At 35.7% G+C, this 27,712-nt stretch overlaps 2 protein-coding genes across 3 annotated transcripts in view; both read left to right on the plus strand.

The window, feature by feature from the left end:
• Positions 1–1,899: 1,899 nt before the first annotated feature.
• LOC114364020 (leucine-rich melanocyte differentiation-associated protein) overlaps positions 1,900–27,712 on the plus strand; it is a 49,120-nt gene continuing 23,307 nt past the window's right edge. Inside the window, exons 1-2 of one of the 2 annotated variants that reach the window (XM_028319999.1) lie at positions 1,900–2,119; positions 20,771–20,856. In XM_028319999.1, coding sequence (XP_028175800.1) covers positions 2,069–2,119; positions 20,771–20,856 — 137 coding nt within the window. In that variant the 5' untranslated portion in view covers positions 1,900–2,068. Of the gene's footprint in view, positions 2,120–15,333; positions 15,851–20,770; positions 20,857–27,712 lie in introns of those variants that run through there. The other variant, XM_028319998.1, reaches the window with a different exon arrangement.
• Positions 8,049–10,348, plus strand: LOC114364021 (trypsin inhibitor-like). The gene is made up of 3 exons (XM_028320000.1): positions 8,049–8,219; positions 9,153–9,207; positions 10,148–10,348. Exons 1-3 carry the CDS (start codon positions 8,126–8,128, stop codon positions 10,263–10,265), a joined length of 267 nt encoding a protein of 88 aa, XP_028175801.1. The 5' UTR covers positions 8,049–8,125; the 3' UTR covers positions 10,266–10,348.

Below are 27,712 nucleotides of genomic sequence, written 5' to 3' on the forward strand. Positions count from 1 at the left end.
ATGCGCCAGTGAGTACTAGTCTACGCGACTTGTGTCACCCCCTGATGCTTGGCACCCGGGGCGGACCGCCCCCACCGCCCCCCCCCTTACGCCGCTACTGAGAATAGGATAACATACGATATGATTACTTATGTTCATTACAGACTAATAAATACCTACTATTGGTATGATTGCGAAAATGTGACAATCATCATTACCAATTACCAATTAAGCGTGTGTAATAAGGCCTAGTCCATAATATATTTTGAAAAGTGCCTAAATTAAATTAAAGTAACTACTTAGGTAGCTACTTTACAACGTACAGAGATGAGAGATGCCAGCACATCAAGCTAACGCTTTGGGTTCTTAAGAAATTGTAATTAGAGCGATTTTGCAGTAAAAATGTATAGGCTGATATTACTATCGACTAAATTAGGCCAATCACGCCCGTATACTAACGATGCTTGCTTAAATGAAGCAGAAAATCGAACGCACAGCGTTGAATAAAGCTCTGTGATTGGTTCGTGTGTCACCCTGTGCGTCCACGCGCACTGTGAGACCTCATAGTACCTAATGTTTGTGAATACGGGCGTTAATATTTTCGCAGCTGTTGAGAAGGGTCGATTGATTTCCTTATTGAGACCTGCGGCTCTCTGGTATAATCACCGCAGCTATCAATCAATCCAGCAATTTACTCTAAGTTATTCAATTACATTATTTGTGTAGATCCGAGTAATGTCGATATTGAAACGGTGGATTGTTCTCAGTCACTTCAGATAAGGTGTTTGTTTGCTTTTGTACCTGTTATTTATGGGTGACCTTGAGCCTTCTTATGAGGCCCATACAGGCAGGCCTCCTACTAGGTGGAGCGACGATCTCGTGAAGGTCGCGGGAAGAGCCTGGATGCGGGCAGCGCAGGACCGTGCATTGTGGAAAACCTTGGAGGAGGCCTTTGTCCAGCAGTGGACGTCATTTGGCTGAAACGAACGAACATAATTTATAGATCTGCCGCGTGGCTCACGAAAGAGTAAAAAAAATAACACTAATATTTTATAATGACAATGATAAAACGTTGTCATTATTTAGGAATGTACCTACTTACCTATTTGTCATGCGAATTCTAGTTAAGTGGGTATTTAAATGAAGTGATTTGAATTTAAAAATTTTGGTAAATAAATAGACAAATAACATAAGTTCTCTATTATGTTAGTAGTAAGTAGTCTATGCTTAAAATAATTAAATAGTAAAATACTTTACTTACAATGTAACGCTGTTTTAACGATGCGTAAAAAGTCTGACTGAGAAGGCTAACACAGTTAATAAAATAGTAACAAATCCAACCGATCGTAAAGACCTTCATTTTGTACACAATTTATTAAAAATATTTTTTGGCAAAACTCATTGGATTATTTTTAAAATCGTTCGGTAACAATTGACGATCGCGAAAAGTGTTTGTTTGTTCGCGGGTAAAAGTGTTTCGCGTACATCCCGTCAGGTGGCGCTACTGAAATGAAAATTCACTCGATTAACTTTTATCGATATTGATTTAATTAAATAATTCCTCTAATGTAATCTTTGTTAAACAGTCATGAAATCTAACATTAAAAAATAAAAATAAATAAAGGCAATTATAAAAATACCTTGGAATCTCTATTCTTACAAGAATTATCATTGCACAATGATTAATTAATTAATAAAATTATTGTGAGTATTCTTCTCTTTGTAAGTTTATTTTATTTCTTTAGTTAGACTAACCACTTTTTAATTTTACAAAAAAGCTAAGTAAAAAGTCTCTATCCTGCCTGCCAGTTAATTATAATTAATCAAAATGTATAATCGATTAAATATTAATCAACTTAATACAGGCAATACAGGTTAATTTTGTTTAGGTGGTAAAAAAAAGTATTGTCAAAATCGATTTTGACAATAAATGTCAAAACAAACTTCAATCAAAACAGGATTCAGGAAGTTCTACAAATAGAAAGTGGAAAACTTCTATTCCCAGGCTTTTAATTAATAAATAGCTTGTAAATCTTTAGTACAAACATCATTAATTTCTTTACTAAACGAAACTTTTAAGTGAGTGAACATGGAAGAAACTCATGTAAACAACTTTGCCCTGAATTTTGAAAATTATCGAGTAAGTTACCTATGTAATTTATTACTGGTATTATTTACTAACATAATGTTATAAGGTCATTCATGCTAACTAGTTCAAGAACTTGATAAACTTTGAGCAACATTGTATGCCAATAACTTACACAATTTGACGTCATTGAAGTAAATAAATTTGGGAAACCTTTACTGCTTGATTTTTGCACGAAATGCAACAAAAAGATGTTCATACAAATATAAATTCATACAATAAAAAATGTCTTTATTTGTATTCAGACTTTGTTTTTAATGCATGTCGTAGCTGCATAATGGAGGTGATGGAATTAAATTGCTGTTATTCAAATATTAGAGTGAACTTTTAAAAATCATTCAGGCTAAGTTGCACCATCTTACTTTAACTTTCATAATGGTAAAAAATCTAACTCCATACAAAAAACACCGGTTAGTGTGTTAGTTACCGGTAAAGTAAGTTGGTGCAACTGAGTGTTAATATTCTATGATATAAATTGTAATGTGTCATGCAATAAATGTTTTGAATTTAAATTTGATAATCTCGTAAAATGATTGTTAACTTTGTTATTTTTAAAAGATAAATGCTCCTAAAAGATTATTATTTGTTCAAATACTACTTAAGCACATAAAACTGCTTTTCGGCATGTGACAAATTGAACTGACAAAAGTTTTGTGGCCGGAACACTTATCCTGTACTTAACATAAATGTATTTACCAGCCCATGTACTGTTTAAAATAAACTATGTATGCGAGTGGCTACTGTTAATTTAAAGAGTTTTAATTTTTTCATTAAATATGAGATTCACGAGATATTAATATTTGACAAATACATTTCTCAAATATTAATATTTCGTGAAGAATTTGTGTTTAAATTATGTTTTTCATCAAATATTTTAAAGTTTTTTTCCTATTATGCAACTTACTGATTGCAGTCATTAGTAAGACTAAATTTATTCTACAATTTAATCTAATTATTTAGTAGTTTTAATTATTTCATTTTATATCTCTGCTCACTAATAAATATGGAACAAAAATGACTGGTCATCATATAAATCGACCCACCCGCGACAAGCACTTTCAAACGTATGCATCCCCACTTCCCACCAATATTACTATACTATATTACCATTTAAAAGCCTAGTTCTAAACTTCATTTCATTAAAGGAAAGGTTTTTGCCCCAAAAATGTGTCTGTAGAAGAATCCAGAGTCACTTCTTCAAAAAATAGGTAGTTACACTTGAGCCAACTTTTATGGCTATAAAACTGTTAAGTTGGGATTAATCGCTATCCATCTGTTAAAGAGGACACGTGAGATCATTATTTGGTTTTATAACCATAAAAATTGGTCTAATTGATCCCAGAGGTGAGCCCAAAGTGAGGTATTTTTTTAAGCTTTTCAAGTCACATTTATTGTATATGTTAATCGTTTATTAGGAAATTAAATGTGTTTTTCTTTAAGGATATTTATTGGGCTTTCAAATAACACCAATTTTGTGGGGGCACCATGATTGTGGGTGAAACGTAGGTGGGCCGATTTTTGTGATGACCAGTGTATTTATTTTGAAACCTAACAACTTTATCATTCTAACACTTAATAGAATATAATTTAACTAGATGAAAACCCGGCTTCGCTCGGGTGAAATTTGACTCATAATACACAATTCTAGGTGCAAAATGTAGATAGATGTTTCTGTAGTCATCGGTTCTCAAAGAATATTAAATATACATTCATATAGCTTCGTTAGTTGTGTTTAATAAATATGGTAAATAAAAACTGCAAAAGTTTTTACACAAAATATTTTTATTTTAAATCACCAGTCAAAATAAACTAAGACAAATTAACAAAACAATCAAATTCAATCGTTAATATAGGTTATGTAAATAACTCTTATTAAGGCGGTTATCACACTGCGCCGCGCTCCGCCGCGGAGCGCGGGGCGACAGATTTAATCATTGTATGCAAGTACCTCAGTTTGTATAGAAAACACGCGCGGCACTTCACACTGACAACGCGTCCGCACGCGTGATTTTTTATATGAAAATCACGTTTTTCAGCGTAAAATAATGGGCTAAAATTTTTACGAACAGGAAGTCTATACTGATAAAATTGTAACATTGTAAGACGGCTTCGAGCAGTTCGACTCTCTTCTCTGTGTTGAAGATTTTCATGCCATCCGAGTTCTCCATTAGGAAAAAGTAGAGGAAAGGTTAAAGGGTCAATATTGGGACTGGTTGATTTGAGTGTAGTTAAATGTTGAGAATATTCTTGTACAGAGAAGTCTATATTTAATGGAGGTTCACCGTTTTCTCCTACAAAGATGACCGCTACCTCATTATTTGATGGTGTGTTATACCGACGCAAATCCAGAGATTTATGTTTATAAATCTGCATTGATACCGAATATTTGGGTCGATTTCCTGAGACTGCTTTTAATTCCTCTTCTGCTAAAATTGCAGCCACCTTTTTGTATACTTTGACAAAAGGATTGAATTCATTGAGCATTGTTTGTAAGGACCTCATTATATTTTTTTATTGATATCAACCTTTATTACTGCATGTTTCGATATTTTCCTGTTTTATATACCTAATAAAATAAAACAAAATGGAGTTTTATGATGATAATTTGTAGCGGGATACGAACCCACTGTGCTGGATATTGAGCGTCGGCTGTGATCGTTCTGCTACATGGACATTATTATACCGTGTCGAAATTTTCAATAGCGTCTCTAATCTGTTTTTTGCTTAGTTACATGCCTTCATAAACAAAGCAGTAAACTTATTGGCTTTAGCGCCATCTTTTGATATAGCACGCCAAATAAATACTCCGCTCAAGTTGCTAGAATAGAAAGCATTAGCGGGTCGCAAACCGCGGGACGGTCAAGTCCGCTGCGGCACACTAGCGCGATCTGTTATCACCACTAGGAAACCACGCGGGCCCGAGCAGTTTCAAGACTTAGGTCGGCCACATTTCGAGTATGGGATGATGCATCTGTACTAGTATTATATTATCTGTGATATGTACCAACTAAGTTAATATAAGTGAAATGTTTGCCGCCTTTAGTACCACAAACGCATCGGTGTACCACAGATCCATACAAAATGAAGGTTCTACTACTTTTATTTGTTGTTGTGTTGGCCACAGTGTACGCTCAAAGTGAGTTAATTTTGTAGTTATTTATCTCTAACACGTTTCCCATATTTATCAATCCTTGTCCAAATCCGGATTTCAACTGTCTTTGAATCTGTTTTCGATCAAAATATCCATAATTTTTGACGAGAGTAGGTACCTAGTTACTACACTTTAATATTGTTTACATATGAAAATGTAAAATTACCACTCCTTTGCACACATCGAAATCCGTAGATATTTCGACCAAAAACATATTTAATAGTAATTAATTAAATAAAACATAATGAATTTTGACAGTTGATTTCCGTTCGATTTGGATTACCTATTAGGTACTAACTTCTGAAAAGTCGAACCTTAATTTCGAACTCCTCCTATGTTCTTCTGATTAATTTCGTTGCGGGTCCAATGACAGTTTAACTTTCCCCCGGGACAAACTTGACCTTCACTGGTTTTTATTGGCGGTCAAGTTGTAGATCCTGGCTGCACAGGAGTTGCAGCGGTGGGAACGAGAGCTGGGAATAGTCCCGTTTTCTAGCCTGATGCCCGAATGAGTTTATTCTGTCATAAGAATAACCGCCAAAAACATGGTCGTAGGGTAAAGACCCCGTTTGTGGTCACTGTAACTTTTTTGGTCACTTTGTTGAAATTAGTATCAAAAAACTGTAAAAAAATAATATTTTAAAAAATAGTTAAAAATTAAGAATTAGTATAAATAATAATGTATAAAAATATTTTTAATCCCGTATTTAATAGTTAATTATTATTTCGGAAAATATGAAAGGCTTAGTATCCAGCGAGGAAAATGCAGCCAGGATCCTCGCATCTTTGCCTCGCGGACACTCTTTTTATTTTGCAGAAAACAATAAGTTTTTATTTTTTTATTATTTTTTAGTTAAGTTTGTGTTTGTTGTAAAATATCTGTTTATTTTAATAAAACTGGAATATTAAAAAAAATGTTTACTAATATTATAAAGAGCAAAGATTTTGATTGTTTGTTTGGAGGAAATGGGCTCCGAAAGAACTGGATCGATTTGAAAAATTCTTTCACCGTTAGAATCAAAAAAACAATCTGCTGAACATAGGTTATACAATATTTTCAAAAAAGTTAGTAAAAAATGTTCTCTTAAATTACTGTTTATTATTTAAATTAGGTAGGTATTTCCTACGCCATTTTCCGCAATTTGGCACTTCACGTCACACATTATGTAATTTACCGAAGCTATTGTCAAATTAATGTTAAACAGGACACGTTCAGAAATCAATGTAACCATGTGTATTTCATTTACAGGATACAATAAATGCTTACAGCCAGTTAAAACTGGCCCGTGTAAAAGGCACGTTCCCAGGTAAAGGCAAGATTTCTAATTTTATGTTAGTGCACTTTTTTGGTGTCGATTTTAAATTTTGTAGTGATTTATATTTTTTAAAGACTTTATTGCACACACATAAGAATGATCCGTACAAAAAGGCGAGCTTAATGCCATATGGCATTCTCTCCCAGCTGACCTTGAGCAAAACAGAGAATTTGAGTAGGCGGTGCTAAAAAGCTACAAAAAATTACACCAATATAATACATAAAATATTATATGTTTACAGGGTGTTAGGTAAATGAGTATATGAGCCGACACTAGCCCATGTTAACATATGCATATAGGTATGGTGAAGTCAGAAAATTGATATCATCAATTTTTATTTTTATTTTCATACTAATCTGATTTTATAAATTTTATTTTGTTTCGTGTTTGTTGTTTAGTTCTTGGAGGGTTGGAGGTATATTCCCGTCGCCGAGCACGTAGAATTTCGTCTAATGACCCGCACACTCACTAGTCACTACGGCCGCCCGTCGCACAGTCGTGACAGCAATATTATTACGCACGAGCGATAAGGATGGGTAGCTTGGGGTCATTGGACGAAATTCTACGTGCTCGGCGACCGGGCTTTAGCATGAAGGCGCTGGATGCTACCAACCGGGCGATCTATAAATCATTGGGCCTATGTTCAGCACTTGACGATGCAATGATGATGATGATGAAATTAGTTCTTACAAAATAAAATTGTCAAAATAATACTCGCAAGGAGTGTGGTGACTTCATACGCGGGAGCCCCGTTTTACCCCTTAGGGGTGGAGTTTCTTAAAATTCGTTCTTAGCGGATGTCTAAGAAACCTACCTGCAAAATTTCAAGCTTTTAGGCGTTATAGTTTCTGAGATTTTGACATTAATCAGTGAGTGGTAATTCGCTTTTATGATTCGAATGTTTCAGATTCGCCTACACCAAAGAGAAGGGCTGCCACAAATTCATATATGGTGGTTGTAAAGGCAACGGCAACAACTTTGAATATTATGGACAGTGTAGGAGAACATGCATGTCTCTCCCACAGCAAAACAATAAACTATTTAATAATAATAATAATAAGAGATACACTGTCAAATTATAAACTTATTATATAATAAAACTGAATAAATGTACTGAAAAGTCTTTGAATTATACCCAAAGTCACTCTAATTTTTTTTAACGAATTTACCGATGATTTTTTAGGTTGTTTGTAAATCTTTCACCCAAACACTACTGAACGGATTTTGATGAAACTTAACAGCATTATTGTCGATAGACAAATAGACATATAGGTACATAAACACTATTCTGGTGTGTGCCAAAATACTGGTCAAACTTGAATAAAATATTTTTTTTTGAAGATTTGATTTTGTTAAAAACGGATTTTGTGAACCAGGAAAAACATAGGATAGTTTGGTCCCTAGACTGTATTGTAATTTTTTGTGACAGTTCGATATACACGCGGGCAAAACCGCGGGAAAAAGCTAGTTAATATAGCAGAAATGATTGTTTTGTTGCATATCTTTAGGTTATCATCTTGCGCCACATTATAAATGTTTTGGTTCTATTATCGGAGGAGTCACTCGGGCAACATGAAGATTCTACTGCTGTTGTGTGTTCTTGTGCTGAGCACTGTTAGTGCGGAAAGTGAGTGTTTTAATATTTTTTATTATTAACTACAACCCGTTCGAGTAATCTGCGCACCTGGCAGTCGTGACGTCACATCGACGCTCTGGTACGGACGGGACGAAAGCGGCGATCGGGTTTTAGCTGACCCGGCGAACTTCGAACCGCCCGAAAAAATTAACGATTATGTTACGTGAGGTGTCAATGCGGAAGATGGCGGATTAAAATTTCTTTACTTATTTTTTAAAGCTCTCTCTTTTTTTCACTTGATATTTAAAAAAAAAACAAATAAGTCTCAAAAATACTATTTAGAAAGGAAGAAAGAAATATTTTTATTTTAGTCCAAACATCCAGACTACTTTACAACAACATAATTACTTACTTGGTATTCTTTGGCAGCCATATCAAGTGGAAGACACTAATATTTAAGTTTTACACAAAACAAAAAATAACACAGTGCTCTTCAAGTGTGTGTTGCCAATTTAAATGCCTAATTATACAGGCTGAATTTCTACAGTCCCTTTTCAGGTTAGGTGCTTCTTATACACGTCCCAAATACGTATAGCTTACCCTACCACCACTTCAGGACACTGGACAACATCGGCTGCGACAAGAAGTGCAGCAAAATCCAATATTATTGTTTTTTTTTTATTTTTTTTGTATAACGTTACCTTAATAGGTAGGTACTAACTTTTAATCTATCTATAATATAAATAAAAATGAATTGATGTTCGTTAGTCTGATTAAAACTCGAGAACGGCTGGGCCGATTGAGCTGATTTTGGTTTTAAAATGTTTGTCGTAGTCCAGGGTAGGTCTAAACGGTGAGCAAATACGCGCGCGATATTGTTTTTCTGTGACAGACAAAATTCCACGCGAAAGCTAGTTGTTTGTAATATAACTTGCATCTACTTATAACTACTATTTTTTTAATGCTTATTCATTTCATTTTCAGACCCAACATGTATGATGCCGATTGAAAGCGGCAATTGTTTCGGCAATTTTCCCAGGTAAAGTTCCCACATTACGCTAATATTGTGCAATTTTTTTAAAATAACTATTTTTTTAGAAAAAGTCACGATCAAAATTATTTGACTCACTGTGTAGCGATACACAGTGAATCAAATATAATACTTAGTTAACTTTTTAACATCAATCAATGATAGGTACATGATATTCAGTATACAATAGAAGTGTTTGATGATATTCCTCATAAAGATGTGGTCTACTTTACTGTGATCTCACGCGGACTTATTGCGTAACTTACTTACTACTAGAGTGATGTTTTATTTTATTTTATTTTTAAACACATCACTTTTAGCAACTGAAAGTAGGTATAGTGCTAAAAGGCGTTTCACTTTCCCGCCAAGCGCGGACTTCTTGAAAGAACTTGAAGTCATGTTGCACAATTTATTTGCCTACACTCGTTAACGAACACTAAAATGGAATAATCCAATATTGCTCCATCATCATCATCATCATCATCATTTCAACCATAGGACATCCACTTGACTGCTAAACATAGGCCTCCCCCAATGACTTCCACATCGCACGGTTGGTAGCGGCCTGCATCCAGCGCCTTCCTGCTACCTTTATCAGGTCGTCGGTCCACCTTGTGGGTGGACGTCGTTGCTTAATATAATAATTTACTAACTAGCGGATCCCGTTTTTTTTACCCCCTCACCTCAGGAGTTGAATTTTGGAAAATCCTGTCTTAGTGAGCAACCTACGTTCTAAAAGGAACCCCCATGCAAAATTTGAGACTATTAGCACTTGTAGTTTCTGAGATTTCGTGATGAGTGAGTCAGTCAATAATAAATTAAATACAGAAACACAACGCTTCACTTTTCCGCCAAAAAATTTGACGCTTCACGCCAAGAAGTCTCCATAGATTAAATAGAGTGAGCAAACCCCACTCAATATTTTTTTTCAATTATTTTTTTATTACAGATACGCGTACACCAGAGAGCACGGATGCCAGGAGTTTGTCTATGGCGGCTGTGGAGGCAATAACAACAACTTCAAGACCTACCAAGAATGCGAAAGATTTTGCATGTTACCCCGATAAGCTATAAAAATAATTATGAATTATCTATAAAATAATGTTTCTGCGATCATAACTGTGTAGTGAAATAAAAATAAAGCAATAGATTTTTTGTTATCTTTTCTGTAACACAACCCTATTATAGGTATCAATGATCTGAGGGTATAGCGGCTAACTAAGTCAGTGCCTGGCGTGTTTTTGACACTTTTTGAGACGTCCAACGTCAATGAGACTTCAGATTTGTATGCTCTGCTGTTACGTCATAATAAGTCAATGTCACTGTCAAACTCCATGTATTTTGTATCCAAAAAACGCCGGTTTTCGTTAAAGTTTTAGGTGGTGCATCTCAGCCTAAGGCCCAGTTTTTTGATTCATAGTTAAAATAACTAATTGTTAAATTTTGCTACTAATGGTTAACCTTTAACTGGTGACCTGCCCGTCTCTCAGACACCGCGTTTCGTTTTTTTGATTTATCTCCCCGCCTTTTTGTCGCTTCTCCCCGTGCGTTTTGGTACCTTCCGCGTTTGCCATACACCTTCGCTCAGTAGGAGGCGCACGAGCTCAGGGTCTCCTGTGTTGCCTGTGTGGAGCTTTCGCCGTCTCACAGACGTCAGGTCAGTGCTAATGTGTATTTTACCTATGTGTCTGTTGTTCGTCACCTCACTTTTAGTTTACACAACTTCATAGTGTTTGAGGGACGTCACAGCGGTGGTAATGTTTTGTTATTATCTTTTATAGAATGTCTCACGATAAACAAAAGAGGTCTGCCAAACGAAGAAGGGTTCTTAGTCAGCGAGGTATAATACAGGAGCTTCTAACAGAGAATGACGACGAGTGTAGTAGTTTTGACGACGATATAGGCGATCCTGACTTCGTTTTAGAAAGTCTGCATGTTACCAAATCTGAGCAATCTGGAGATGAAATCAACACCTCCACCATTGAATAACAGTGTCCTGACTAAATAGGAGGGGTTGATGGATGAGATGGAACAAAGTGTTTCAACTATTCAACATCCTTATTGGCCTATGTATAATCATATTCTATAGCTTAGCTCAGTCGATATTTTTCAGTAATAATATCTTATGTCTTAAACAGTGATTGCGACAATACTAACAAATTAACTAGAGGCAGCTTCTTATTATCATTGGATAGCTCTTTAGTTATACCTCAATTGAAACTCGTGCCTTATAATGACTACCCTACTCCGCGAGCTGCGTTCAGTTGGTGTTGATGAATTACCACCTAGACCGACTTCTGCCTCGTCCCAAAACCATCCTGGGGTTAAAAGAACATGTGCCATTTGTCTTAGCCATGTAATAAAATGTACTAGGTTCACTAGAACTCATTATGATAAACCTATGTGCCTAAATTGCTGCAAGAAAAATTGTGATGTCTGTAGACGTGAACGTTTCTAGTAAGTGATGTTTGATGATTGTAGTTTTTTTAATTTCTTATCTTAGGATAGCTTTACCTGCTAAGTTTTGTTGATTAGTATCTAAACTATCTAAAAATGATGATTAGGAAGGTCCCAAAGTGTATTCTGGGGGCTAGTATGCCCATTTTAGGTGTCTTAACTTTATTTTTAATGAAAAGTACCTTGCTCAAATTAAGACTGATTTTGTACCAAAAACTAATGTTTTTTTAAACCATGTTTTTATATTATTTGGACAACTTTATAAGTTACTAAATTCTTGGCCTCAAACTTATTTTACGTTAGCCAATTTTTTTATACATAAGTTTTTCTTTGACGTCTCTTAAACGTCACCTCACCAAATACGCACTGTTGACTTCAGGTCACCAGTTAAAGGTTAAATATTAACAAAATGTAAACTAATAGTTAAAAAATGTACTAAAAGTCAAGTTAACCATTGTTCGAAAAACATTTTTCTCTGATATTTAACCACTTGTCATTTGACATCTGTCAAATTTAACTATTGGTTATTTTAACTACGAATCAAAAAACTGCCCCCCTAGACAAAACGCACTTTTTGATCGAATCGAAAATCGAATCCGTCAAAACTCCATACAAAAAAGGGGCTTTTCGACTGGTTTGCGATTATAATTTGCACTTTGTCTAGACCCACTGGGCCTAAGTAGGTAACTTATTTGACACCCTGACACCATAGTCAATTGACATTTAAGACCTGTCAAAACCACAACACATTCGTCACATTACTGCCATTTGTAATGCGATAGACAGCCGACGATTGATGCACCACCTAGCAGTATAAAAGGCAGTGTGGATCCCAATGACATTCCACCAGCTCGCACTAAGCGTTTCGATGACTCTTTTATAATGCGAACAGCTAGGGACTGGAATTCGTTGCCTGCTGCTGTCTTTCCCGAAGACTATAATCCGGGCCTTTTCAAGGCGAGAGTGAATAGGCACTTACAGGGCAGATATGTACCATCCTAGACTGCATCCCGCTTAACATCAGGTGCGATTGTGGTCAAATACCTGCCTTGTTATGCATAAAAAAAAATTAAATCTTACAAAATATCGAAATTGTTTTTTTTAATACAAAAGAAATATTATTATGAAGTGTGAAGAGATTAAATACAGCTGGTTGGTTACTAAGTAAAAGAGCAGGTAAGTCAAATAGTAGAAAACAATGTAACCCAATATTTAACTTACTGTGAAACCGAAAGGGAGATAACAGCAGGTGACGGTATGACGGTAGTTAATAAAATTAATGAGTTGCTTACAGGGTTCCGTACCTCAAAAACGGGGTTCCAGCCGGATTTATTTTAGAATTCCGACTCCGTACCCAAAGTAATGCCCGTTTTCACCATCAATCCCTAATTTCTAAGTGACTATGGTAATACAACAGGAATTTTGTTTTCAAAGGGCTCACTTAAAAATAGGGATTGATGGTGAAAACGGGCATTAAACTGATTAATTTCATTGCGGGTCCAACGACAGTTTAACTTTCCCCCGGGACAAACAACCTTCACTGGTTGGTTTTTATTGGCGGTCAAGCTGTAGATCCTGGCTACACAGGAGTTGCAGCGGTGGGAATAGTCCCGTAGTTGCCAGATAGTTAAATTTGCAGATGATGTTAGTATTTAATTTCTATTGCCGCTATAGCAACACTAATAAAAACAGAATAAAATTAATTTAACTCTCATGTAACAAAAGTGTTTTTCGTCGTATTTGCTCAAAACCCTTAATTTCAGGAACAAACTAGACCTAATTATTTAAACAATTTTGGAATGCTAATAAGCTTAATACTTTGGGATATTTTTTTTCTGTTTTTCTTGAAATAATCTTGAAAATCGATTAGGAAATTTTTTAGTTTTTTCGTTAAAACTTTAAAAATCTTTCTTCTGTATGAAGAAGCATTCACTTAATTCCAAGCATTTTGCTTTGAATGTAGGTCATAATTTATTATTGTTTTTTTTTACAATGATAATGCATTTTGTTGTTATTTCTTTATTCAAGTGTTTCATATGATCACTGTAGGCAACATTGTTTTAAAGAGAAGCTACAAATTATTTAAAAAAAAATATCGCAAAAAATAAAATTCAATAAAACTTAAACTGACTTCATTTAGCTTTAAAAAAACAAAGAAAACTAAAAAGGAATAAAAATGCGTTATTTAGGTTTTTTTTTTAATAAAATTTTTATTGCCAATAAATCTTAGTACGAAAATATTCTTATAATATAACTAGTGGCTTCTGCACTAAGCATAGCTTGTGTCGCAGTAGCCTTTTTAAGTTTTTACATAAGTATTGATATCTTTACTTTGAGGTCTGGGAACACAAATTCAGGCAATTTATTTCTGTAGTTAAATTAAGATATAAAAATATAAAACGTGGTATCAAAAAAATTGTGACAAGGCTTAAAATGAGGTCAATGTTTATATAACCACAGAATAATAATAAGTACATTAACTAACTCTATTCTAGAGACTGTCAGTAATGAAGGGTTACCACTGGCGAGTAAGATTCTGTTATAGATGACCCACGCTGAACTGTCCCACCAAACTCAATGACAGGGGGGCGCTACCATCGTTCAACTATATCGACACCTTCAGGTTCAATTGTCGTATAAACCATTTTGGCCAAATTGAGTTATATATACCATTTTAATCAGAATTTTTTTCTCTATCGAGCTGTATATTCGATATATTGAAATTCGCTAAAAAAATGTTTATACGCCCCAAAAAACTATAGCCTAAAAGATAAATAAATACCTTATAAACGATGTAAAAACCGAACGCTTGTTTTTGGTATTTTTGCTAAGATGTATCAACCATACATTTTTTTAAGCCAGGATGTAAAACTCTCTCGTAATTGAAAATGGTTTTTACGCCCAAAGATTTTTTTTTTTTTTTTTGGGATGGACTGTCGAACACTGTGCGAAACTAAATGACATTGTCATTTGAACTTCAACTTTTATGGTTGTGGCTAATATTCTTTTTCTGTGGTTGAATCGGCCAATATAAGATTGAAAGAAAAAACACATAACAAAGAGTGTATCATAAAAATAGCGAAACGCACTGATCTCCATTTATTTATGGATCGATGACAACCCAGCAAAGAGGTAGTAAGGTTTTGGCGCTGATCGCATAGTGAGTGGATAGTGAACTACTAAAGATGGCGACAGCGGTTTGTTTGAAATTGTTTGTCAGTGCCATCGGAATTTAACGAAATTCTCTATTATCCGAATTTTGCGGATATATGTTGTCGACTCAAAATCGATATTTTTTTATGCTTTGTTATTCATATAAGGTTTCGATCCAGTCTACCGTACCCCTTGACGAAATTATTAATATAGATATTATATTTATTACTACTTACTAGTAGGTAACTATATCAAATATAACTTTGGAATGTAGGTATTAGGTAATAATGCTAATACACCAAAGTTAAATAGACTAAGTTATAAATAGTTTATACCCAGAATTACAATCGGATTTAGCAGGAAATTCGATACATTTCAAACTTGCCAGACACAACTGTGGCAATTTAAACTGGAATGCCCTACTTGGTCTTCACCTTATTAAATTATGACAAATAGGATCATGATAGGTCTTACGTCTGCTTACTTTCTTTGCTTCAGTCTAGATTGGTGGAATGTGGGATCGAATCGAATTCGGCATCGGTATTCTTTGAATTGATTGGATTTATTAAACAATATAAAACGGAAAATGTGATCCCACTGGTTTATTTCCTCACTATTTTGTGCATCGAATCGCGCGCGAATTAAAAACTACGTTAATATGCGGTCCCCGCACAATAGTCGCAACTATTCCAGATGTTAACGTCTTAATATGCCATCTCCGGGCAATTTGTGCAGGATGATTTCCAGTCATTTGGGTACCGTGCTCAACATCGGTATTGTGATTCTGACGTTCTTCGAGTCGTATATGTTTCCGTTGGCCATTATCAAGTGGATGATTATTGTGACGAAGTACAGTGGTGTGCCTTTGCTGGAGAAATGTGCCAGTCTACAGCATAAGTCTGTGAGGACCCGTTATCAGTACAACTTGCAGCTCGTTACTTGTATGAGTAGAAGAGGCAATGACATGGTGCAGAATTGCGTCTCGAATGTTAGTGTCACCGTGGAGGAGGATAGTTCAGCTGATGGCCAAAAGAGGATGCAGGTATGTAGATAAGTGCATGTGGAGAACATGCGGAGTCCATGAAACACCTACTGTGCGAATGCGACGCGCTAGCTAGAACTAAGATGGGTCTCCTGGGGTCGGCTTATCCGGCACCAGAAGATTATAGGTCCCTCTCACCCAAGCACCTGATTCACTGTATGGATAGGATTTTTGCGGATGAGGGGGAATAAAGGTAAAGGGAAACAAAAAAGATCCCAATGGGTCGACGAGCTCTCCGCTCATGCGCGGCCCTAAATAAGATAAGATGTAGTAGATAACACTTTTGAGTAGGTTAGAATATGTACCAGTTTAGTATCAGTCATATAAGGACCCCCTATCCGAAGGACTAATCCCTTCCGTAGGCAGAAAAAGGGCTGTAAGAAAATGCAGGTACGTAATAAACACACCCAAACGGGCCTTAGGGAGCAGTTTAGCTGTGACCCGGTGCTAAAGAAATGTAAGGACCCTTATCAGAACAGCTTGCAGCTGAACACTTACACGGGCAGTGAATGTAAAGTCACGGATGGGATTATGCAGAAATGTGTCTTGAATGTTAACTTCACTTTGGAGATGGCACCTCTGACGGCCGTAAGTGGATGCAACGGGTTGAATGGCTAACGCATTTTCATATTTTGGAACTTTGCCATCCCTTTCACACTTAATAAGATACCAGATGGGTGACAGTGACAGAAAGACCCGTAATACGAAAAGCGTAGGTAGGTATGTAGCAACGTAAGGGCCTCAGACAGAGTCAGGGTGCGACCCCAAGGTTAATGTCTGACGTCATGGAACATGATCCGTCGTGCAAACATGTCTCGGGCACATTACCACTGTTTCTGTTTGGCTTTAAGCACAAGTGGTTTACTATTTGTTGTTCTTGGGTGTACCTACTCATTATCAGTTAACAATTAAAGTTGAGTGACTGAGTACTGAACCACTTTATCATTTAACGCGTTTATATTATAACAAAGATTTCTAAGAGTAAGAAGTAAGAACCCTTTGTTTTACTAGTAGGTAATATATTATTTTGTCTTATAAACAATTTCAGGATATTTACCACATATTTATAATACGAGTCCTTACCGCAGCTATATTTTAACATTTTTATTACGACGTATCTGGTAGCGTGATAAATGTACAATGGCGTAATAAAATGACCGCTGTAAAAAACGATACACAAGAAGAATACGCCATAAAAAAGATATAGACCTCTGACAAGGTTGTAAACGTGGGCGATAGCATTACCTATGAAAAAAGACATTATTGTTGTTTATGTATGTTATTAAATCTATGAAAACAATACTTATATTGTGTTAATATATTATCTTTAGAGCATACTAACACATTGGGGGATACTTAGGTACTCTAGATTGAAACATAATTTTATTAAAGCTGAAAGTTGATTGCTATTTTTACAAAATCATTTTTTTTATTAAATAATAGGTACATATATTTTTTGTTTTATTTATTTATTTATTATATGTAAAGCCAAATGCTATGTGGGATATATTTAGCACGTACTGAAAAAATCGTTTCATAATTTACTAATGCTTTATACGTCAAGCTCGAGCTGTAAATCACACAGGAATTGCAGCGGTGGGAACGAGAGGTGGGAACAGTCCCTTAATGCTTAATAAAAAAAATCCCTATGGTACTGGTAACTCTATCTGACTCTTACCGACTCTTACTGTTAACATAGCTGGGCATTAACTCGTTAATCCGTTAATCGTTAATTAACGAAGTTAACATTTCTATTAACGGATTAACTTTAAAAAATGTTAACGGACTCGTTAACTTCCGTTAAATTTTCCTAAGTCCGTTAATCGTTAATCCAGTACCTACTATTTACCAAAAACATACAGCAGACACGCTGAAAAACGCGTTCTGACAAGTACGTTCGGGCTTCCAGAACTTCCAGAACCCAAAACAACAGTTTTTGTAGCCAGATTACCAACGCAACGATATAAAAAATGCATTTTTTTTATTTACTTATTTACAACTGAATTTAAGACCAGTTTTCGTCAACCGATTGAGCTGAGTATACTTATGTAAGTACGATGACAATCCAATGTTATGGTACCATTGAGCTGGTCTGATGATGGAGTCAGGAGGTGGCCATAGAAACTCCTAAATAAAACGACGGAATCGCATCGAATTTGGGTTCGTTGGATTTGTCATTTTGAGCACTTTAGTACTAAATGATGTCCACTTGTCCAGGGTTCTGCTGATGGAGTCAAGAGGCGGCCATAGGAATTCCTAAACGAAACGGTGGAAACTTATCGAGTTTGGATTTGTTGGATTTGTCTTTTCGAGCACTTTGGTGCTAAATTGTATTGTAATTGTATCAAGGGCAAGGCTCTGAGATTGAGATACAACTAAAGTGTATAATAAAATTATAATAAAAGCTTTTATTCTGAAATGCAGTTGTACTAAAACGAAAAAAAAAAATTACTTATGCAAGGTTCAAATAAGTTGGAAAGCCTGTAGCGCAAACATAAAAGAGGAATAAATTCCATGCGCGATACAAGATTTCGAAATCATTTGAACTTTGCATACAATTTTTTTTTTCGTTTTATTATCACGTGTTAACGGATTAACGATTAACGTTAACTTGCGTTAAATCATCCGAAATGTAACGTTTTAACGTTTAACGAAGTTAATTTTTTTAGTAACGGTTTAACGATTAACGAAGTTAACTATTTGATTAACGGTGCCCAACTATGACTGTTAATAGATATTATGTGCTTCTTATCGATTTCCTGAATCTCCCATAAACATAATCTTAATGGCGATCCGGAGGTCATTTTATTTATACCTCCGTCATAAAGAGTATCTAATCCAGCTTTAGTTTGCCGAGTGGCCGAGATTCCGCAAATGTTTATTTCCAGATATAGGTGTTCTTATCATTCAAGGGTACTTTATGTGGCGTGTGTGGGTTGGCTAATAGTTTCTTTTAGGAATGTAATATATTTATTTATCCCTAATAATTCTCTTTAGTGTGTGGGCACAAGACTCTACCTACATGGTGCTCGATCCCTGTATAACACCCCGGTGTTAGGTATGTCATTTCATAGACCTGGAACATAGAGAATCTATGAACTCTATAAATATCCTGAACTTCCCTCCTAGTTAGTTGTAACTTTGGAGCTTTACTTTTATCGTACCTACATTGAGCTATCGCGATCGTACCTATATCAATAAAATATCGAAATCAGAATAAAAAAACGATTGGATGTTATGTTATACTAATTAAAATCCTTTGTCTATTGGGTAGGACCCACAGGACCCACGAATTAGAAATGAGCTAGTAAATATTACTAAAACGATATAAGAAGCTTCCACGAAAAATTTAATGTCCAATTAAAAATTTTTAGCTTAGAAGTTTTTAAGATCTACTTAGGTACTTATTACTTTTTTAAATTAAAAAGTCGTTGAGTTTTGAATTCATTAATGCTGTCCGTTACGCTGCTGAAATACCGCGGTTGTATTTAAAAACTGAACTAATAAAGTTCACCGCTGGAAAAAAAAGGTTGTTAATCACTGCAGTGGAATCTGGAGTTGGGTGAACTCATAGTTAAAATGTTTCAGCATTCAGGTGACGTCATGATACCAAGGTCCATTAGATTTGGCTTATCCTCTGAAAGTTTTCAAAGTGGTATTTACTCACGTTCGTGTACATGCATTTAGAAGTTTGATAACGTCAACGACATGGCAACCACGACGATTTGGAAACTTTGTGTGTTAAGTTAGATAACATTTTGCATAATAAAAGTAGCTTTCTAGAGAAATACTGTAACATGTCCCTCGGGAATTGTGTATTCCTAGAATAAAATGAGGTATTTGAGAAAATGAGAACTATGTTTTCTTTTCGCACAATTTATTTCAGTCCCAATGGGCTCCTAGTATGGCAGTTATGGCAAGGTTTGAAATAGGTACAACCTGATTGTAAAATAATATGATTTTGTTCAATTGAGCCATTATGTATGTGGTCGCCCATAAAGTCTGAATTGTCAGTCTTGGGGTCATGGCCCTCAGCTGTTACAGTTTCAGGGATGACGTCTTAATAGTATTAGTATCGATTTAACCGTACCTCACTAGAGCTAGGTTGCGTATTACCACGGTATTACAGAACGAATCTCAAACCCAAAGAGGATCCAATCTCCGTCATATAAGAGAGACTTTATGACTGACTAGCGTCCGCCCGCGACTTCGTACGCGTGGATCCCGTTTTACCCCCTTCATCTATCTTACGCGGTATAGATTTTTTCATACAAAAGTTTTTTCCCGCTAACTCCCGTTCCCGTGGGAATTTCGGGATTTACTTGTTGTAACTAAGCTTTAAGTTTACTAAGGTACCTACATGCCAAATTTCAAGCGTCTAACTTAAGCGGTTTAGATTTTTCATACAAAAGGATTTTCTCGCTAATTCCTGTTCCCGTGGGAATTCCTAAGTATACTATAACCTGCCCAGGAGTATGAAGAATAATTGTACCAAGTTTCGTTAAAATCCGTCGAGTAGTTTTTGTTTCTATAAGGAACATACAGACGGACAGACAGACAGACAGACAAAAATTTTACTGATTGCATTTTTGGCATCAGTATCGATCACTAATCACCCCCTGATAGTTATTTTGAAAAAATATTTCATGTACAGAATTGACCTCTCTACAGATTTATTATAAGTATAGATATTGGATCGAGTTGAGAGCGACACTCAAAGTGGCCAAAAAGTTGACAACACAATAATAATCTTAATCCAATTGTAACAAAGACGTGTTACGAACTTATTGGCTACTGTAGGTGTACGAACTATTTGACGCTGACTGTAATGTGGACCTAAAACGCATTTCGAATTTTCGAATGATCCGATTATTTCGCAATTTCATAGTCATTAATTAAACCCTTTCTCTCTTGTTTTAGTTAAGCTATTGCGGCCAAGATTGTAAGAGGATACCACCGGCGTTGCAGAAGATGTATGGCGCTAAAGTTAAATACCTGGACTTGAGGTACGTTATTATGTTTTCTATCGTGACAAAGAAAATTATTAACGCCCGTATTCACAAACGATGCTTGCTGAGATGAAGAGAAAAGATGAAACAGAAAATCGAACGCACACTGTTGAATAGAGTTCTGTGATTGGTTCGTGTGTCACCCTGTGCGTCCACGTGGACTGTGAGACCTCATAGTAATGTTTGTGAATACGGGCGGACGTAAGTGTATCTTCACGCCTAATCGTTGAACCCGGGGGAATTTTTGTATAGAGATATATTTAACCTGGAAGGAGGATAGATCCTACATTTTAGCTTTCCTGTTAACTTGAGGTAATTTAAGATTACCAATGTTTTTGTTGAATATTTTATCAAACTCCAAACCCATGTAAGTCACGAATCAAGTCAGAATAATTTCATTCGCTCTTTTGTGTAAATTTTATTTGTTATTTATCGTTTAGGCATTCTCTCGCGTCAACGAGACTTATTACGCATTCTTCAGAAATTGTTAAAGAAATCGAGACAATCGTAATACTTCTAAGGATTTATCAGTGTATTTGTTTTCCAGTGAAACTCCGTTGTTTACATTTATATGATTGTCTTTTATAAAAGGAAAAATATTGAAAGTCATTGACAGTAGGCCAAAAAATTACCATGAGAAATATTCTCTCAGTAGCGTTCGAAAATACATTGCTAGAGATTATTTAACAAGCCGAACTGTCCGATCCGCGCAGTGGTGGTTTCATTTCCATGATAAGCCATACAAAGAAAGATCACGCTGTAGCTGTTCCTAGTTAGTTAAGATATTTCAGTTTTCAATGAACTTGACAAGAACTAAATATTAGGGTTATTCGTAGTAATCGTAATTTACGACAGATTTAGCCAGGTCAGATGCCCTTGGTGGCTCTATTATAGTCGAATAACAGGGCTGCAAGTTACAACCACTTGTTACAAACCAAACAACAGAAGCATTTACTATGGTTGATAATGTTTTCTGGACCCTGTTAGCTGTGTGGTTAAAGTTATCAAGATAATTCAATAAACATGCAAATTGGGGTTAATAAATAATGCTTTGTTATGATAATATGATAAATTGCATAATATCCTTTAATATACTTCGAAGCTATTATTTACATGCTACCTTCATAGTTCAAAATCCGCGTGTCACGATGACCCACTGCGTCATCTTCCGCATAATTATTTTCTCATCATGAAGGGCGGGTTAACCATTATTATAATAATCACGTAACCGGTTTAGTGTACCTCCAACCCCGTCAGATTTGTGTTAATTACCAAACTCGTTTTGACTTGTGAATTCAAATATTCAAATTGTGTCATTACAAACATTGTTTCCAAGTAATTAAACAGGCGCTTTTCTTGTCTCTTGAACTGTACACAATCTTTATAATTGTTGGACGCGAGTTGAAACGTTAATTAATTTGGGTAGGTTTTTGCTTTGTTGGTGATATAGTGGGCGGAAAAATACGGGGAGCTTATTCCATATCGCCTCAGTGGTACCTACACGTGATTAGACTCGATTCGAAAGTTCTGAAATCGATGGTAGAACACACTTATTCCATATCGCCTCAGTGGTAAACGTGATTAGACTCGATTGGAAAGTTCTGAAATCGATGGTAGAATACACGAATCACTGTGTATGAGATACTGAAGATGAGATATAACGTGACTATTCCCACCTCTCCTTCCCACCGCTGCAACTCCTGTGCAGCCAGCAGTATTGAGCGCTTGACCGCCAATAAACCCTACCAGAAATGAGACATTGAAATACGATTTAAGTTACATTGTGTATGTTCTACCAGTTAGGACATGAGTCTAGTCATGGTCATTTCACCTATAGGAAATCCAATTCTGCATATATAATCTATATATATAAAAATGAAACCCGTTTCGCGTTGTCACGGCATCACGTGTGAACGGCTGAACCGATTTCGATAATTCTTTTTTTTAAATGTTTGTGGAAGTCCAAGGATGGTTCTTACGGAAAAAAATATTAAGAAAATCTCTACGCTAAGGCGGTACGAAGTTCGCCGGGTCAGCTAGTTACTCCAATAAAATTTTAATCGCAAGTCCTGAGTGTCAGAAAACAATAAGCTGTAAGTTATAGATGATCCACGCTGAACTGTCCCACCAAACTCAATGACAGGGGGGCGCTACCATCGTTCAACTATATGGTTTCCAACATGGCAAAAATCTGAACCAGCGATCCGGTATTGACGGTGGCGCCCCACTGTCAATGTCATCGACAGGACAGTCCAGTATTTTGGAACTATAAGCGTTAAGTTTGATTATGTCATGTCATGCCTGTATATGGGTCATAGAGTCTGATACCATGTTTGAGACATGTTCTCAGTTGTACACCAAGGAGATTCCATTGCCTGTAGATAGTTCAACATACGTTCTTGATGAAATCAGGCGAAGGTATATTATAAACAACCCAAAACAAATTATCCGAACTAAGACATACCCTTAAAGTAGCTTCCCATGGAACTCATAAAAAGTAAATAACGAGAAAAAGATTGCCTTCTTATTTTTTCGTCGTCAGTGCCTCGAGAATCGAAACAAATTTAGTAGTCCTAAGAGAAATGCCCCAGAGTTCGGACATAGTCGTTTTATCGGCAAACGCCTTTTGGTTGATGTATGACGTAACTACATAATGTAATATGTATGACTGGTTATAATTTTACTTCGAGATTACATAAAATATATTTTTACAGAGAAGCCATTTTAATACGCTAGGTTCTGCCTGAAAAATATAGGCAATATTTTACAAATCGCAAGCTCCTAGATGTATTACAAACTTCATGGAGCTCCTCTACATAATATACGGAATTGATACAATTCAAGATGATATCGAAAGAAAACAATTCGTTAGTTGGTTTTCAATCACGTTCTTGTATCATATTTTAGGTTATGTTCACATAAACGCAGAGCAGCGTTGTGTTCAAAGAACATTATCTTACATCTTTTTTTTTTTCATTCTTCTTCTTACCTAAAGTCGCACAAAATATCGTGTGAAAAGTTACAGAAAACTTTATTTATTAAAAAAAAACATTATATGAATTTTGAGCAAACATTTTTGCTTTTGACTTTAAAACCCCTTTGATCATCTTTTGCGTCTGTGATTGTGCTCAATTCTTGAGTTCAACCAATTAGATGATTCTTAGACTTTGAATCGAGTTTTGAGCATAATTTCAAATTTTAATTTGTTTCAAAATACCTATCCGCCGAAGCCCTGCTGCAAAGACGCTCTTAAGAAAATGTAATTAAGTAGATTCAAATGTTCTGATTATGTTACGTCATGTCTGGTGTCTGCGAATTAATTCAATTGAGTAATAATACTGAATGTCTTTCCACGAATAAGTGTGTAACTGTGATTTCTTTGTGGACTTTGAACTTGAAGGGATTGGGGAAATTATGAAGTGTTTAGAGAGACCACAAACCGGCAGATGTTATTACCTACTTACCGCCTTTTGCTTTTATTCCTTGCTTTGGTCGATTTTTTTTGGATTTTTCTGATTAATAATATAATACAATTAAACATTTAGCTAGCCAAAGGATCCGGAGGCGGTTTATGCGAAATTGGCTCACCGCACAAAAATTCAATTGAATTATCTGTTTCAGTTGTTGAATTACAATTATTGTTTTCCCTGTTCTCGAGATGATTAAGCGGATATGCAAATAAATTGTACTCTTGTACAGATTAATGTCTATTCGCAGAAATACCCTTCAAGGAATATGTACAAATAATTAATTTTTGATTTTGAAATAATCAAAAGAAACAGACCAATAAAGAAAATTCCTAAACAAGAAAGGAGGTACCACAATAAGCGCAGTCTACCATGGCACGTATCGGTTTTATTGTTACCATGTATCTCTAAATTCCAGCATTATCCTAAATTCCATTCTTATTATGTTCTACTTGATTCTAGGTTACCGGCACTTTTGCGGCAATATCGCTAATTAATGTTCTGGGCAATATTGCCGCGAAGCAATTTTGCGAAGCTGCCCGTTTCGTGAGCCTATAACTGGATTAAATTTTAAGTCGGTATTAGCATATCCTCGCCGATCCGACGCGCGTGGGATTCGGTTTGTCCCAAAAATACTTTATCGCCCTTATGCCGCTCGAGAGTTGTGCATATTAAAATAAAAAGTCAGATAAGAACCGTTGCGGTGTAACTGAAATGGCAAGTCGGAAATCTGGACACGTATAGCGAAGTCGGAGATGAAGTCGAAACGTCAAGTTAAATAAATGGTTCGAAGAATCCACACACGAAGACAGAGCGAATGGACGCGATAAAAACCACGGAATAGGGATACGGGATGTAGGTACTCGAGTGTTTCGTGCATTCATCTCCGCATGAGATTACTTACAAATATTCCTTATCTATAGTAAAAAAGTCTTATAGACTTCAATTTTATTGATAAAACGATTTATCCGAATATTATTTCTGTAACAACAATAGAGTATGATTTTGTCACAATCAAAATAAAATAAATGCTTTGAAAATGTTTTGTAAACATAATAATATAGTTGACATTGATAGTATTGCTCGCTATATTTTTTGTGTGTGATTTTGTGATGTCCCATGATAATAAAAGTTTATTTTTTCTTTCAAAAACACCCTAAAGTTACACAAAGATGACGATAACACAGTGTGAATAGAAATGATTTTCCACTGCTCACGCGTGTCCGTAGAGAATAAAATCAGATAAATAATTCCTTTTAAAAGCAAGTTTCCTTCACAAATCCTGAGAAATCTTTTGATTTTTGGTGCATACCCAAAGGAATGGAACCAAACGTGACACCTGCTCAAGTTTAATAAGTATGAAAAATAAATATTGGTTGGATATACCTAATTAATATTATGCATTTGCCGTTCTAAATTTCCTCGTAGAAAAAACCAATGCAAAGTATTAAAAGTAATGACAAAGCTTTAGGCACTTCTTTGTCTCTATCCAAAATAAAACGCACACGGTCGATCAACTGGTATTATTAAAAAGATAAAGTGTAAGAAATCGATAAGCGATAGAAAGAACGAAGCATACTTTCCGGGTTGATAGTGTGTTATGACCTTAAAGCAACATTCTTCCCTACGGTCATAGCCTACTTTATATCCCGACGTACGAGTTCCTGAGGGACGCCTGATAGTATTTTTCTGACAAACGGAAATCAACGCGGGGGAGGCCCGGGCAACGACCTTTAAACTTATGTATGCCTAAGTATGTCTTTGCCTGCATAGATTTTGGATTTAGCTCACAATTTCATGGGTTTATTAAATCATTCAAAAAGTTACTACTGATAGGCGAGTAAAATGTATCCTTCCTTTGTTATTTATCACTAAGAATAAAACTTTTTGAATTTGAAGCTAGCTGATATTGAAGCTAGATTTCGAAACCATTTCTGTTACTAGAAGTGTTAAGGCCTATTCACACATATCAGTGAAGTCACAGTGCAGGCTCAGCAGTACCGGCACAGTGCGAAATATTATTTCATACAGTTTCTATGAACGCATCCCTACTTGTCAGTGTCAGTGACGACACAGCGCTCTCAGTGTCAGTGCCGACACCGGCAATCACGGACGTATCGTTGACGACGATATTTTTTGTCGGATCACGGACGCCGCCGCGGCTTCAAAAAGAAAATAACTTACTTCATAGTTTCTGAACAAGAATATTGAAACAGCTCTCTGACATTTTAAAATATTCAAAATATTTCACTGACGCATCACTGTAGCACTGATACTGAACTGAGCGGACACTGTGACGGAACTGTGGCTTCACTGATATGTGTGAATCGAGCTTTATGCAGATTACTTTCCGAACACGAAATTGTAGATAAATAGATAAATAAATAAATCTTTGGACAATTTCACACAGCGCCAACTAGCCCCAAAGTAAGCAACTCGATGCTTGTGTTATGGGTGCTAGCTTAACGGATATACTACTTATATACTTTTTTTTTATTAAATACATACATATTATACATATTTACACCCAGACCCGTCACAGAAATTAAAATTCATCATTTCAATTTCTGCCCGGCCGGGAATCGAACCCGGGACCTCTCGGCATAGTAGTCCGTTCTGAACCACTACACCAAACGGCCGACGTAGTAGATGTAGAGTATTTTTTCCCTCGAAATTACGTTTTACGTCCGGTGAATCAGAGTGACTTACCTACATTGTTTTTCAGATAAGGTAGCTACATTTTGATACACCAAAAATAAAATTTTGAGACAGAGATTGCTTCAAAAATGCTTTTACACACAGGCTACTTAAGGCCTTTGTCGCTCTCCTTGTACAGCGGGCCTAAAAAGGCCAAATCACGCAACATTGCTAAAAGGAATTCATTTCCAGAATTCATAGCAGATCATAAGCAATTCCTCTAATTTTCATAAAATGGTCTTACATTTTGGCAGAATTGCCGCAATTCAATTCATTCGCAGATTCATATTCGGCGTCAATGTTGCCACATGTGAATAATAAAAACCGTACTTTACCGGTTATCATTTCTACGACTTTTTTTACATTTTAAACTGAAAATCTTAAACAATTACCTCATATCTTGTTTTAAATTAATAAAAGTAATTTAATAACATCAAAATATTTGAGTTTAGAAGCCAAAAATAAGAAATGAAAAATCATTCAGTATTTTATTTACGACTGGCAACAAGTTAGGTGTCGACTTAATGAAGGTCAAGTTTATGTAAACAATACCATTGTCTAAACACGGAATATTATGCTTGAACTAAACTCTTATGATTTATGCGATAAATCAAGGTTTTAAGTGATTGACATACATTCCAAGCGTTATTTTATGTTATTGACAAAAGAAACAATATTCGTTTAGTGTG

Source organism: Ostrinia furnacalis, unplaced genomic scaffold (genome assembly GCF_004193835.3).
Source record: "Ostrinia furnacalis isolate ACB-3 unplaced genomic scaffold, ASM419383v2 OfSCF7340, whole genome shotgun sequence".
Lineage (NCBI taxonomy): Eukaryota > Metazoa > Arthropoda > Insecta > Lepidoptera > Crambidae > Ostrinia > Ostrinia furnacalis.

Bases quoted from the DNA above. Each gene is read 5' to 3' on its own strand.
- LOC114364021 (XM_028320000.1), top strand. From the start codon at position 8,126: ATGTTTTGGTTCTATTATCGGAGGAGTCACTCGGGCAACATGAAGATT. The intron at 8,220-9,152 runs GTGAGTGTTTTA...TTTCATTTTCAG, and splicing joins GAGCACTGTTAGTGCGGAAA to ACCCAACATGTATGATGCCG. The intron at 9,208-10,147 runs GTAAAGTTCCCA...TTTTTATTACAG, and splicing joins TGTTTCGGCAATTTTCCCAG to ATACGCGTACACCAGAGAGC.